General features: G+C 45.0%; 1 protein-coding gene across 1 annotated transcript in view; it reads right to left on the bottom strand.

Moving 5' to 3' along the window:
- Positions 1-12,300, bottom strand: part of ETFA (electron transfer flavoprotein subunit alpha) — a 51,967-nt gene extending 39,667 nt beyond the window's left edge. Inside the window, exons 1-5 of the mRNA XM_077472271.1 lie at positions 12,135-12,300; positions 11,726-11,875; positions 10,239-10,320; positions 6,974-7,056; positions 6,194-6,293 (exon numbers count right to left, since the gene is read on the bottom strand). Coding sequence (XP_077328397.1) covers positions 6,194-6,293; positions 6,974-7,056; positions 10,239-10,320; positions 11,726-11,875; positions 12,135-12,170 — 451 coding nt within the window. The 5' untranslated portion in view covers positions 12,171-12,300. The remainder of the gene's footprint in view (positions 1-6,193; positions 6,294-6,973; positions 7,057-10,238; positions 10,321-11,725; positions 11,876-12,134) is intronic.
- Between the last annotated feature and the right edge of the window lie 1,370 nt (positions 12,301-13,670).

The raw sequence follows: 13,670 nt of genomic DNA, 5'->3' as shown, positions 1-13,670 counted from the left end.
ATTTGATGACATAATGCTGTTTGATAAGATTAGGTCATGGGCCTGTTTGAACATATATAATGTTTTTAATGAGTGTGTCTTTGGAACTTTTTTGTAGTTTTCTGCGATATGAATTAATAAAAAGAATTGTTATATTAGGAAAGACTAGAAGGAAGACTTGGGCCCATTACCGAAAAACCTATGGGAGCAAGCACTGACTTCTTTCCTTGGTTTCTTTGTCACCTACTCAGAGACTCGCCCAACTTGTATACCACACCCCTGCTAAATTGTATAGGTGGAGGCGTAGGGAAACGGATATCTGCCCCAGATGTTCTAGAGGTCCGGCAGATTTTATTCATATGATATGGTGCTGCCCGAATCTTCATAGGTATTGACAAGTGGTAATGTCTCTCATAGCCTCCATGTAGCACATTTTTTTATCACTAAATCCTAAACTGTGTCTTCTTAAAATATTTTTGATGACTTTTTGGTACCTGATGAAGCGGTAGATGCTATCCTCAGACTGCTTCACATCGCATGGAAAGTAATTGCCCAAAACTGGATGTCCTCTAACCCTCCAATGGCTGCAGAGTGGAAAAATCAGATTTTTTTCGTCATACTTACCTGTAAAATCCTTTTTTGTTTTTGAGTACATAATGGGACAAAGTGTCAGGCTAATATTCATTACCTGCTGGGTTATACTCCATGTGAATGGACACTGGTAGACCAAAAGGTCTTTAGACAGGAAGTGATCCCCTATATAACCCCTCCCACACAGGAAGCATTTCAGTTTTGTAGCAACCACTGAATCCTCAAAAAATAAAAAATAAAAAGGGGAGGGGAGTGATCTCTGTGTCCCATGATGTACTCAAAGTTAAGCATTTTACAGGTAAGCAAGTCGAAAAAAAATCTATTTTCTTTTTCATACATCATGGGACACAGAGTCAGGCTAATATTCATTACCTGCCAGGACGTCCCAAAGCAATAGCCTTGAGGGGAAAAAGATACCCTGCCAAACAATAGCCTAATAACTTATACAGCAGCCTGCAGTACACTGCGGTCGAAAGCCAAAGCATCGGCTGCTTGAACATACAATTGATAACATTTTGTGAATGTATGCACTGAAGACAAGGGCCTTACAAATCTGAGCCACAGATACCTGATGCTGAAAAGCCCAGGAGGTTCCTACACACCTGGTAGAATGAGCTCTCATCCTAAAAAGGGAGGAGTTTTAGGTTTCAGACCGTATGCCTGAATGATCGATTGACGGACACAATTGGCAATGGAATAAAAAAAAAAAAAAAAAAAAAGTCTGATCCTTGGATCTCCACAGATCTAGACAAATAAACCTTGACCGCCCAGACAATGTCCAAAGAATGCAGAAAAAAGGCGGCAAAATATTGTCCTGATTTAAATGAAAAGCCGACACTACTTTTGGCAAAAAGGATGGAACAGGTCATAACGTGACCCTGTCACGGTGAAGTATCAAGTATGGTTCCCTGCACGAAAGGGCCGCCAACTCCGACACCCTTTTAGCCGAAGTGATGGCTAGCTTGCGCGACAGCGAGTCTTAGGCCGCGTACACACGGGCGGACTGTTCGCCCAACTTTGTCCGCTGAACAGTGTTTCAGCGGACAGTCCGCTCGTGTGTGGGCTTCAGCGGACAGTTTTAGCGGACAGTCTGACGAACAAAGTTTTTCGGAAATCCCGTAAAACTGTCCGCTGAAACTTGGTTTGAGCGGACAGTTCGCTCGTGTGTAGGCTTGTTCGTCAAACTAAGTCTCGCGCATGCTCAGAAAGAATTTACACGCCGAAGGTTGCATTGCAGTGTATAGGACGTCGTTTTTCTAGTCCCGTCGTACGTGCCGTTCACGTCATCGCGCACGGTTTCAGCGGACTGTTCGTTCATCGTGTGTAGTCAAGTCCGTTCATGCTAATTTTGAGCGGACTGTTTGTCAAACTGTTTGACGAACAAGGTTGGGCGAACAGTCCGCCCGTGTGTACGCGGCCTAATGGAATTTCCTTAATAGGTTCAAATGGTTGCTTCTGCAACACAGACAGCACCAAATTCAAGACCCAAGGACACATAGGTGACTTAATGGGGGGAAGCAAGGGAGTTGCCCCCTGTATAAAGGTTTGGATCAGTGGATGGGAGGCTAAAGGCCTTTGGAAGAATACTGATAGGGCCGAAACTTGACCTCTGATTGTACTCAAAGCCAATTTGATTTCCACAGTTGACTGCAGAAAAAGAGAATTCTCCCAATCACGTATTTCTGAGGATGCCACGGTTCTTCAACACCCTGGCTTCAAAAGCCATGCCGTCAAATTTAGAGACTGTAAATTGGGATGGAATATAGGACCTTGGGACAGTAGATCGGGGCAATGTGGAAGCGTCCATGGCCGTCTATTGTCAGTCTCACAATCTCCTGGAACCAGGGCCTTCTGGTTCAGGCTGGTGCCACTATAATAACTGGAACCCCCTCTCTGAATCCTGCACAACAAATGTGGAAGGAGAGGGAATCTGAGGGCAAGCATAAACCAGGGAGCAGTGGCTCCATGGAACTATCTGCTCTAATTGCCAGAGGATCTCGTTTGCGACACAAACTGCTGTAGTTGTTGAATCTGGATGCCAGGTGGTCAACATGTGGCCCCAAAGTTGCCAAAATTTCCTGGAACACCTCTGGGTGTAGGGACCATTGCCCCATGCAGATCTGCTGGTGGCTGAGATAGTCTGCCTTCCAGTTCTCTACTCCCGGGATATGGACTGCCAATAAAAAATTGTCACATTTCCCTCTGCTCAGGCTAGAATGTAGTTCACCTCCTTCAGAGCTGAACTACTCCTGGTACTGCCTTGGTGGTTTATATAGGCCACTGCAGTGGCATTGTCGGACTGAACCCCGATAGGGCAGTCCTGAAGCTCCACCGTCCAGGACCGTAGGGCCAGACGTACTGACCATAATTTCAGGACGTTGATGGGCAGGATCTGTTCTGTCCCTGACCATTTCCACTGAGCTTTGAGCCCCTCTAGGGTTGCTCCCTAGCCTGAGAGACTAGCATCTGTAGTCAGTACTCTCCAAGTTACGAGAAAAGATTTTCCTTTTTGTAGGTTCTGATCCTGCAACCACCAGTTTAGGCTTAAGCGTGCCTCAGGAGATAAGCACATTGGATAATCCAGAGCTTTTCCTCTTCTGTTCCAAGCCAACAAGATGTCTTGTTGTAAAGGCCTGGAATGGAACTGGGCATAGGGCACTGCTTCAAAGGAGGATACCATCCTCCTTAGAAGACTCATACAGAGCCGAATGGAGGGTTGGCTAGTGCCTTCAGGGCACAGATCCTTACAGGTGCAAAGAATACTCTTGCTTAAAAAGACCCAGTACTGGTGCTAGGACCTTTGTGAACACCCAGGGAACTGTAGCAAGCCTGAAGGGTAAAGCCACAAACTGAAAGTGATGATCCTCTACTGCAAAATGTAGGAACCTCTGATGAGGCTGAAAGATAGGTACATGTAAATACGCATCTTTTATATTGATGGAGGCTAGAAAGTCTCCCCTCTGGAGTGAGGTTGCTACTGAGCAGACAGACTCCATCCAAAATAACCGCTGCAAGTGTCTCACAGCTGCCTTCTGGAAGCACCGCATGCTTGGCCTAGACAGCTTAAATAAGCTGGATGTTCACCGGAATGTTCTGTGCGTGCATGCACACGCACGCACGCACAGACCTGGTCCCGACGAATGGGCATGGCTGTATTCGCACACAACGCAAATCTTCATGCACCCAGATAAAAGGCTACTGCACATGTGCGGTGTAGCCTCGTGTGCCATGGCCACCATACAAACAACTGCTAAGTCCAGCTGAGCCCAGAGGCAAATGCAAATGCGCCATGGCCACCAAACGACAACTGCTGAACACAGCGACACTCTTGCGAACGCACGTGCACCATGGCAAAATGGCGCACCGTTGTGCGCAATCATTCTGGTAAAAAAAAAAAAGAAGAAGGGTACACTTTGCAAACAACCACAGCTAGCCCAAAACTCCCCCGTGTGGACACTGCACACAGGTGTCCAGCCTTTAGCTAGCTTGACTGATTGTCACAATCACTGGGACACCCCACAATAAAAAATAAAAGGCGTTTCCCTTACCCGTTCAGGCTCAGGGCCACTTAGAAACTAAGAGCCCAATAGTCACCCTTCATGGGGGGGCCTGTCACTTCAGGACCTTCAAAGGACTGGGTACCCTTTCCATGTTTAGGGTCCGCTCCCTTGGACCTGTACAGCACCCTGCATGAATGCTTTAGCGCTGTAGTGTCCAGGATTTCACTTTGCAGGGTCCGGAGGCCACATTATAGGCAAAAGCTTGCAGGATCTTGAGTCTTCTTTTCGAGGCTCGGGTACCATTTATCTAAACATATAAAGCCTGTGTCAAATGCATCAGATCGGTCAATCCCTTGATTAATTTAAGAACCAGGGCTCAAAGCTTAAACAAACCAAGCCATCAACCTTGCAGACACTGGTAAAAAAAAAAAAAAACACTACTGAAGTGCTTCCTGTGTGGGAGGAGTTATATAGGGGATCACTTCCTGTCTAAAGACCTTTGGTCTACCAGTGTCCATTCACCTGGAGATGGAGTATAACCCAGTATCCCATGATGTATGAAAAAGAAAACTAAGTTAACATTGTTATCGCCTGTGAAAAGCTCATATCAGCATAGGAATTGTAACGGAAAATTTGATATACTATGGAACCCTTGGCTGGCAGAGCCTGGTCTGGCCCCATTCCACTTGATCACAGAAAGGCTACTATCCCTTTGAGTGTAAAGCCAATACACACACTTGAAGTCTTGATATTTGTTTCCTGAAGAGGCCTCATTGCACTACAAGCCAATTGTAACCAAAAGGTATTCTGGTCTATTTGTGCAGGTTAAGTTACGTTTTGTTTTAGTTTTATTTTTTTCTAGTTAACTACAGGTTATGTTTATACAGTGTATCCTCTTTATTTCAAAACTATAAGTGAAATTATATAAAATTTCTTGGATCCGATTTAAAAAAATTGTTCAAGTTTTTCTCAGCAGAGCTGAAGGAAAGGCATCTAACATCCACCCACCTCCTAGGACACTAGCAAAAAAAACAAAAAAACTGAGGCATGATGGTTGGAGGTCGAGATATATGGGGGCTGGCTCAACATTTCTGTTTCTAAGAGTTCCAACCTCCTCTTGGAAGTACTATAACCTGAATGTCTAAGACAAAGCCCAGGCGCCAGGTTGCCATGGCGACCAGAATCCGCACCATGGCGCCTAGGCTGCCACCGGCCCACTCACTGCAACTCCCGACGCCCCAGACATGCAGTGCTATGATGATATTTGCCATTCCTCCTCCCTTCTCCACACTGGGCACAGCGCTTGATGCTTGCCAGAGCCGCTGAGTGTGTCAAACCGACACGTAACTGAGAAAGGAGAAAGAGGATCCGTCAGAATTTAGCTTGATGTCGTGGGTGGGCGGGACCTGGCCAGGGTGACCAGGCCCCAGCAGCTATCTAACAGCCAATGGGATGGAATCTGGATGGGCCGCTATGTGTATGTGGCCCTGCCCCTTTTCTTAAGCAGCCCAATCATTGGCTGGTGCTTGATAGCTGCTGGGTCCCAACCACCCCCAACATTAAGCTCAATTCTGACAGCTCCTCTCTCCTCTGTTACTTGTCAGTTTCACACACAGTTACACTCGGCTCAGTGTGAAACCTGCTAGTGCCACCTACCAATCAGTGCCACCCAATGCCACCTGCCAGTACCAACCAGTGCCATCTGTCAGTTCCAAACCAGTGCCATGTGCCAACCACTGACATCTGTCAGTTCCAAACCAGTGCTATCTGCTTAAGCCAACCAGTGCCACCTGCTGCCAGACTTACTCTTTCTGGCCAGCCCATAACCTTGATGTAACAGTGTTACATTGGAGTAAATGACTGGGTGCTCCATTGCGAGTTAGGGATAGGGGGGCGAAAATTACTGGCCTTACCCCGGGAGCTGACAATCCATACCATTCTAAAAAATAAATAAATAAATAAATAAAATTAAAAAATTAAAAAAACTGGCTCCTAGATTCAAAGCTAAATTTTGTCAAGCCCTGTTCTAAGAAATAATAATTGGTAGTATTTTTCAAATGATAAACACCAGAACCAAATAAGTGATCATGGTTAGATTTATACAATTGCACAGGTTTGCTCACCGGCATATATTGTCCTCACAAACGTATCTGGAGACTTGATGTCAATAACTTCAGATACTGGTGCTACGTCAAGCTTTGCTGCTACTCTTGGCAGTAAATTCTGTAAAGGAAACAAGCAGTCAAACAAATTAGCATACAGATAATGTTAATTCCATTATTAAAGAGGAAGTAAAGGCACTTAAAAAAAATAAAAAATAAAAATTAAAAAAAAAATGCAGCCTGCAAGGCAAAGGCATAATGAGCTAGTATGCATAGCATACTAGCTCATTATGAATAACTTACCTGAGAACGGAGCCCCCAAAGCGGTGCTCTTATCTTCACCGCTGCCATGTATCCCGGAGTGACTTCCGGGTCTTGCTGCTCAGGCACTGTGATTCGCCGGAGCCGCGATGACGTCACTCCCGTGCATGCACGCAGGAGCCGACACGAGCGGCATATCGCCGTGATCTGCGGCGTGCTCAGTGCGCCTGCTCGCCGCTGTCTACGGCGGTGCCTGTCTTTTTGTAAATATCTCCTAAACCGTATAGGTTTAGGAGATATTTCTTGGACCTACAGGTAAGCCTTAATCTAGGCTTACCTGTAGGTCAAAGTGGTTTGTAAGGGTTTACAACCACTTTAAGAACCTTTTGCAAAATCTTTTCAAAAACGGCAATTTACAAATGATTATTGTCCTGGATACATTAAACTGGAACTCAAGTCTAGTTTAGTGAACATCTCTAAAACTTCATGAAGACAATTCAAAACAACCTCTATGTCAAGCCATGAAAGAAGTTCACTCACCTTTCCAAAGGCTGATGCTCCAGCACATATGTGGGTAAATTTAAACTGCTTCTGTGCTTCCAAAATCAAGGGAGCCAGCTCCTCTAACGAGAAAGACTTTGTTTTAATAATGGATCATATATAAAATGTGCTAAGAAAAAGATGAGGAAACAATTTGTGTGTTCTATTGATCAAGCACAACAAATAAATATCAAAATGACTAAAAACATACAGAACTGCAAACATGCAACAGTTCATTCTCCGAAAGAACACACTGAAAATCCAAAAGATGAAAAGGCAAAGTTAACCCCTTACTGACCTCGCTATAGCAGTTTTACTGCTACTGGGTGGCAGCTCTGCGCAGGAGCATGTATGTATATACACACACGTGATCCTGCACTTCCACCTGCAGAGGCACACCACCTGCAGGCCACTTCTGCTGTGATTCTTAACAGTAAAAGCCGGTCTGCAGGTGCTGGGCACTCAATGTCCTCCGGCGCCCACCAATCGTGTCGGGGGGGCGGGGGGTTTGAGGGAATAATTCTATGTTCCTGCAAAATCCATCTCTTCCCCTAGTAAAAGCACACAAAACGCTGGCTAGGCACAAAGTTAACCCTTTGAGCGACCTAGATGTTTAATCCCTTCCCAGCCACTGTCATTGGTACAGTGACAGTGCATATGCTTAGCACTGATCACTGTATTAGTGTCACTGGTTCCCACAAACTGTCAAAAGTGTAAGTTAGTGACCGATTACCCGCCGCAATATCGCAGTCCCGCTATAAGTCGCTGATCGCCGCCATTACTTGTATAATTTTATATATATAATCCATAAATATATACCATAGTTTGTAGACTAAATTAGGTTCATGTAAACCAACCAATATATGTTTATTGTTTTTTTTGGTTACCAAACACATGTAGCAGAATACATATTGGCCTGAATTTATGAAGAAATTGGATTTCGTTATTAGAGGTTTTATAGCAAAAAGTTTTTTTTTTAATTGTCTGTCTTTGTTTATAAAGCAAATAATAAAAAATGCAGTGGTAATCAAATACCAAAAGAAAGCTATTTGTGGGAAAGAATAAAAAAAAAAAGTTATAATTTTTTACTTAGGTACAGCGTTGCATGATCGCACAATTGTCATTAAGGGCTCATTTACACTTGTTTCAGCTTCAACAAGGCTTCGGACAGGCTTTGTTAATGCTCTCTGAACGCTAGTCAAAGCTCCTGTCACTAAATAAAATGGTTAGCTTACAGTCCCGTTTATACTTGTTTTTGCTTTTTCTTTGGCCTTGCTTCAAAAATGATAACCCATGTAGCTTCAGTGGTGCTTCAAAGCCTCCATAGAAGTCTATGGCAAAGCTCGCTTGAAGGTCCACGAAGCCCCAAGCAAAAGCAGGTGTAAACAGGACTATAAACGAACCAATTTATTTAGTGACAGGAGCTTTGACTGGCATTCAGAGAGCTTTAACAAAGCCATGTCCGAAGCCATGCTTTGAAGTAACTAGCCCTTAAAGTAACAGTGCCGTATCGCAAAAATGGCCTGGTCACGTTGGGGTAAATCTTCCGGAGGTCAAGTGGTTAAACACTATACGGGAAAAAAAATACGAAGAGCAATTATAAACCTAGTGTGCTCTCCCTCTAGTCACTAACCTAAAAAAATACCTACCATTTAATACCTCACAGCAACTATATTTGCCCTTTAAAGTGGTTTTAAAGGCGCAAGGTTTTTTACCTTCCAGCAATGTGCACAAGAACTGAGCTTCCCCCGAGTCTCTCATTTCTCACTGGCTGAGACACAGCTAGTCAGCAAATGAGGAAAGAGTGGGGGCGGGGCGGGGCTGAGCATCTTATGAGCAAGCGGATTTCTATTGGAGGCACTGGCTGAAGAGCAGGAGATACGAGCGCCAGCGGGGGACCCGAAAAGAGGAGGATCGGGGCTGCTCTGTGCAAAACCACTGCACAAAGCAGGCGAGTATGACATGTTCGTCTGAATTTCCACCTGAATTGGACACAAAGAAGCACAGGACCCTTTTTGTATGCGGACCCCCGCCACCCCTGACCTGTGTGAACCCGCTCCATTGAGAACCGGTCACTCTCGCCTGTCATGCAAATTGGATGCAGGGAAAGCCACATAAGTGTAAACCCTCTAAAAACTCACAATTTTTTCTATGCTAAAAAATACATAGCTATGCATTGGAAGTCTCCAGCTCCGCCTACCATAGCTTTTTGGCTTACCCTTATAAATCAGGCACTCCCATTGTACAAACTGACATATGAGGCCAGTGGTTACCTTCTTAAATTTCATAGGATCTGGGACCCATGGGTGAACTTAGATCGCACTATATCACCTAATACGTAAGGCACTGACTGGAGCTAGGAGCCACTTGCTGAACCCCTTTTCTTTTGATTATTCTACTTCCATCTACAGTTTTCTTAATAACTTGCATCCTATGTCTGTAGATTAGCTTGTGTTGTATAATTGCTCTTTCACTGCCTGCTATAAGTGTACCAAATGGACATTCGATTTATTTAATACTGTGCTGCCTGAGCACTGTTTGCGCTCTCTTTTTATTTTGTACTTCCAATGTTATTGCACATAAGAGTTGCATTTCCACCACTTGTTATCCAAGAGCGCAAGTAAAACAAATCAAGATCTCCTTATATTCAAGACAATGTATAAGTCTTCCAACACTACTCCTGCCCAATCTGAGCAGCAGGGTTTAGACAGAGGTACAGCCAAACAAATGGGTTTTTAGTTTTGGATAGAGGGGGGAAGGGTTTCAATCGCTGTACTTGTTGACCTTTTACTGTTATCCACAGATCAGTTAGAGATTCCCCTTCACTTCCTATCCTGCCACCAATTTAACAGGATTGAAGGTAAATCAACACAAACAAAAATATGAAAGGTTTTCTTTTGTTTTCACAATCTAGAACCCCATTCAGATTTTTAGAATCTTAAATATTGCACAAAAGTCTGAGATCCTCTTGAATTGTGTTGAAAGCTGTATGAACTAAATGTTAGACAAAAGCAGTCCACATCTGAAGCAAAGTCATGCTTTATTACTGAATAACACTGAACTACTTTCACAACCAAGGCACAAGTACACAAGTTCATGTTGCATTTACACCATGGATTGTTTATTTTTTTTTCCCTTAACCAGAAATATTAGATGTATGTCAAGGATTTAATGCTCGGGAAAATGCAGACTACAAAGTGAGAACTATAAACAGGATGCAATCATTTTGTGGCATTTGCACTTCTTAAAATATCAAAATTCTCACCTGGTAGGAAACCTTTATATGCTTCATGTTGCGCTACAAAGAGCTTGGAAACTCCTTCAACCTTTGATAACTGCTCTGCTACCTAGAAATGTAATAAAGAGACGTTAACAAAAAATGTATTATTATTATACAGGAACAGCGCTGCGCTAATCACAGGCAGCGAGACGTTTCCCAATGTGCAGCTGCAGAGATCGGGACAATGTCTTACTGCCTGTGAATATCGCAGCGCTGCGGAGTTCCTGGTGGGCTCTGCACATGGAGTGTGCAAACACGCCGGAGCTCATCCCTAGCTAACATATAGTTTTTTATGTTATCTAAATGACACATACAAGTGAACTGATTGGAGGTTTGTTTTGTTTAATAAATGTAAGAAATTTTCTGTATGACTTATTACTTAAAGCTGCTTTCACACTGGAGCGGGCAGGCATTGACGGTAAAACGCTGCTAGTTTTAGCTGCGCTTTACCGTCATTTTAGCGGTGCTATTCGGCTGTTATCGGGGTGCTTATAACCCAGGTAGCGGCCGAGGAAGGGGTTAAATGTGCCCATGTGGCGACGCTGGCGCTTCGGAGTGGTATACACCGCTGCAAAGATGCTGCTTGCATGACTTTTTTTTTTTTTTTTAACATCCTGCTAGCGTATCGCCTCAGTGTGAAAGCACTCGGGTTCTCACACATAGACTGCAGGGGAGCCATTTTGCAGGCACTTTACAGGAGCTATTTTTAGCCCAAATGTGCCTGAAAAAGGCCTCAGTGAGAAAGGTGTCTAAGTGTTAGATTTTATGAAAGGAAGGGAAAAAAAAAATTAAATAAATTGGCCTAACATATCGGCATCATATATCGGCCATCGTGATTTCTAAATATCAGCATCGGCCAGAAAAAAAACTTATATCGGTCGACCTCTACATGTAACTGCACAATTCCCAAGAATGCGGAGGAAAAAAAAAAACACATGGATGTCATTACTAATCTCTCCTTATGAAGGTGTCAATTCCCTTCCTGACATAGTGACATAGTAGGTGAGGTTGAAAAAAGATAAATCCAACCTATGTGTGCGATTATATGTCAGTATTACATTGTATATCCCTGTATGTTGTGGTCGTTCAGGTGCTTATCTAATAGTTTTTTGAAACTATCAATGCTCCCCCCCCCCCCCCCCGCTGAGACCATTGCCTGTGGAAAGGAATTCCACATCCTTGCCGCTCTTACAGTAAAGAACCCTCTACGCAGTGTAAGGTTAAACCTCTTTTCTTCTAATTTTAATGCGTGGCCAAGGTTTTTTTTATCTTTATGCATAAAATGCATTAAAGATAAAAACCTTCTGCCTTTAGAACCACTTTAAGTTGGTGAACGGGTCTCTTCCACCACAGCAGAACAATGCAGATGCTAATATGGAGAAGTGCAGGCTAGAGGGTCCTAAATGACAAGAAGACACCTATAAGGAGAAGCATGCAGACATCGCCATCCGGTGGCAGCGTGGGACGATCACCTTGGTGCAGTCGGTTCCAGCCAGCAGGCAGGACACTTCCCCTCCGAGTCTCTTGGCAGCGGATATGGCATTGAGGGTGATGGGGGTGAGCTGCTGCGTGTCATGTTCTGCCACCACCAATGTGCTGAGCAGTCTGCGCAGGGCTGAGGACTGAAAACAGAGAGAATGTCATTATATGTGCACACCATGGATTATGTCTTTGTATTGTGCAAGTCAATAAAAGAAAACAGAGAGAATGAGGAGACACGATATCAGCAGCTGCAATACAAAGCAGAGAGCTGACCTCTTCTATGACATATAATAGAAGACACACACAGCCCCCCCCCCCCCCCCACAACAATGCCTCATTTCACTTCTATCACTCCACCCTGCAAAGCCTTCTCTCTACATACAACGCCCGCCTCCTCACCCCCCGCTGCGTGCCGGTACTCAGAGCTCGGTACATTCTACTCTCATAGAAGGCTTAGAGGTGACCGGGGACGACGTCAGCAGCCTGCGACACACAACTCAGGATAACGCAGGAATTACACGTCACCCAATCCAGGCCGGGGAAGGGGCGGGACAGATATTGAGTCACGTGGTGCGGCTCCTGTGTTGTGTACTCAGAGAGTGTCATCAGCCGTCACCTCATGGCGGGGTCACAGCTACTGACTGGAGAGGCGTCTCTTGTGTTATCACGTGTTTTATATGTAACTCAATATGTAAATCGTGGTTGTCCTCATGTATCAATTAAAGTGACAGTAAATGACATCTTCCTGTTACAAAAATAATCCATACACAGCTACTACTTATTGGTGATGTCACCTGTTTACTCCGCGTAGCTCCCAACTAAGGATGAGCTTGGGCGTGTTCGCACACACCACGCGCAGAGCCCGCCAGGAAGTCAGCATGGCACTGTGCTAATCACAGACAGTGAGATTTGTTCCCGATGTGTGGCTGCAGAGATCGGGAAATGTCTCACTGCCTGCGATTAGCGCAACGCAGTGCCGACTTCCTGGCGGGCTCTGCACATGGGGTGTGTGAACACGGCAGAGCTCATCCCTACTCCCAACTATCCCTGATTTCGAGGGATTGTCCCTGATTTTGAGCAATATCCCTCTGTCCCTCTTTCTCCCTCATTTGTCCCTCATTTTGGTCTGAACTATATAGTAGGGTGACCACATAGTTGCCAACATTGTAGAAAAAAAAATCGGGACGCTTTTTTGGCAGTGGGCGGAGTCGCGGTAAAATTAGGGGGTGGGGCATGCTGATACGAAAATGGGCGTGGTTTATGTAAAATCATGGGCGTGTCTTACATGGGGCGTGGCTCAAAGGGGTGTGGTTAGAGTCTGAGATGAATGCGGGATGGAGAGGGAAAGGAGGGGGATGGAGAGAGGGAAAGGGGGGAGAGGAAAAGGAGGGACAGCAGCCCCCCGAACCTACACCACAATAGCAATATGTGTTTTCCAGAATTTGACAATCAGCAGATAAAGATACTCCAAATACCTGGTGTTGGCGCTTCAATCATCCCGGCGCCATGATTGTTATGGTGTCAGGATGATTGAAGCGCATTATTTCTATTATTACATTGTAATATAAAATTAAATCATTCAACTCACCATAATGCTGAATCAGTGGTAGCCATGCGCGCATCACTAGCCATGTTGCCTGCCACCAGATGCCATCAGGTGTCCCAAGCGGAGTCTGTCCTTACATCAGGTGCCCCATCAGAGGTACCTTCCTCACATCTGTGTCCATCAGCGGAGCCCCTCCTTACATCTGGTGCCCCTCTGACATCCACAGACCGCCCCCCCCACATCCTACACAGACCTGCCCCCACATACTCCACAGACCGCCCCCCACATCTCCAGACTGGCCCCCGACATACTACTGGTCCCCAACATCCACAGACTGGCCCCCGACATCCACAGACTAGCCCCCGACATCCACAAACTGGCCCCCCACA

Source organism: Lithobates pipiens, unplaced genomic scaffold, assembly GCF_037356315.1.
Source record: "Lithobates pipiens isolate NorthernLeopardFrog02 unplaced genomic scaffold, aLitPip1_a1.2 Scaffold_8, whole genome shotgun sequence".
Lineage (NCBI taxonomy): Eukaryota > Metazoa > Chordata > Amphibia > Anura > Ranidae > Lithobates > Lithobates pipiens.
Note: the sequence above shows the minus strand (reverse complement) of the source record. Positions and strands in the feature narration are given on the sequence as shown.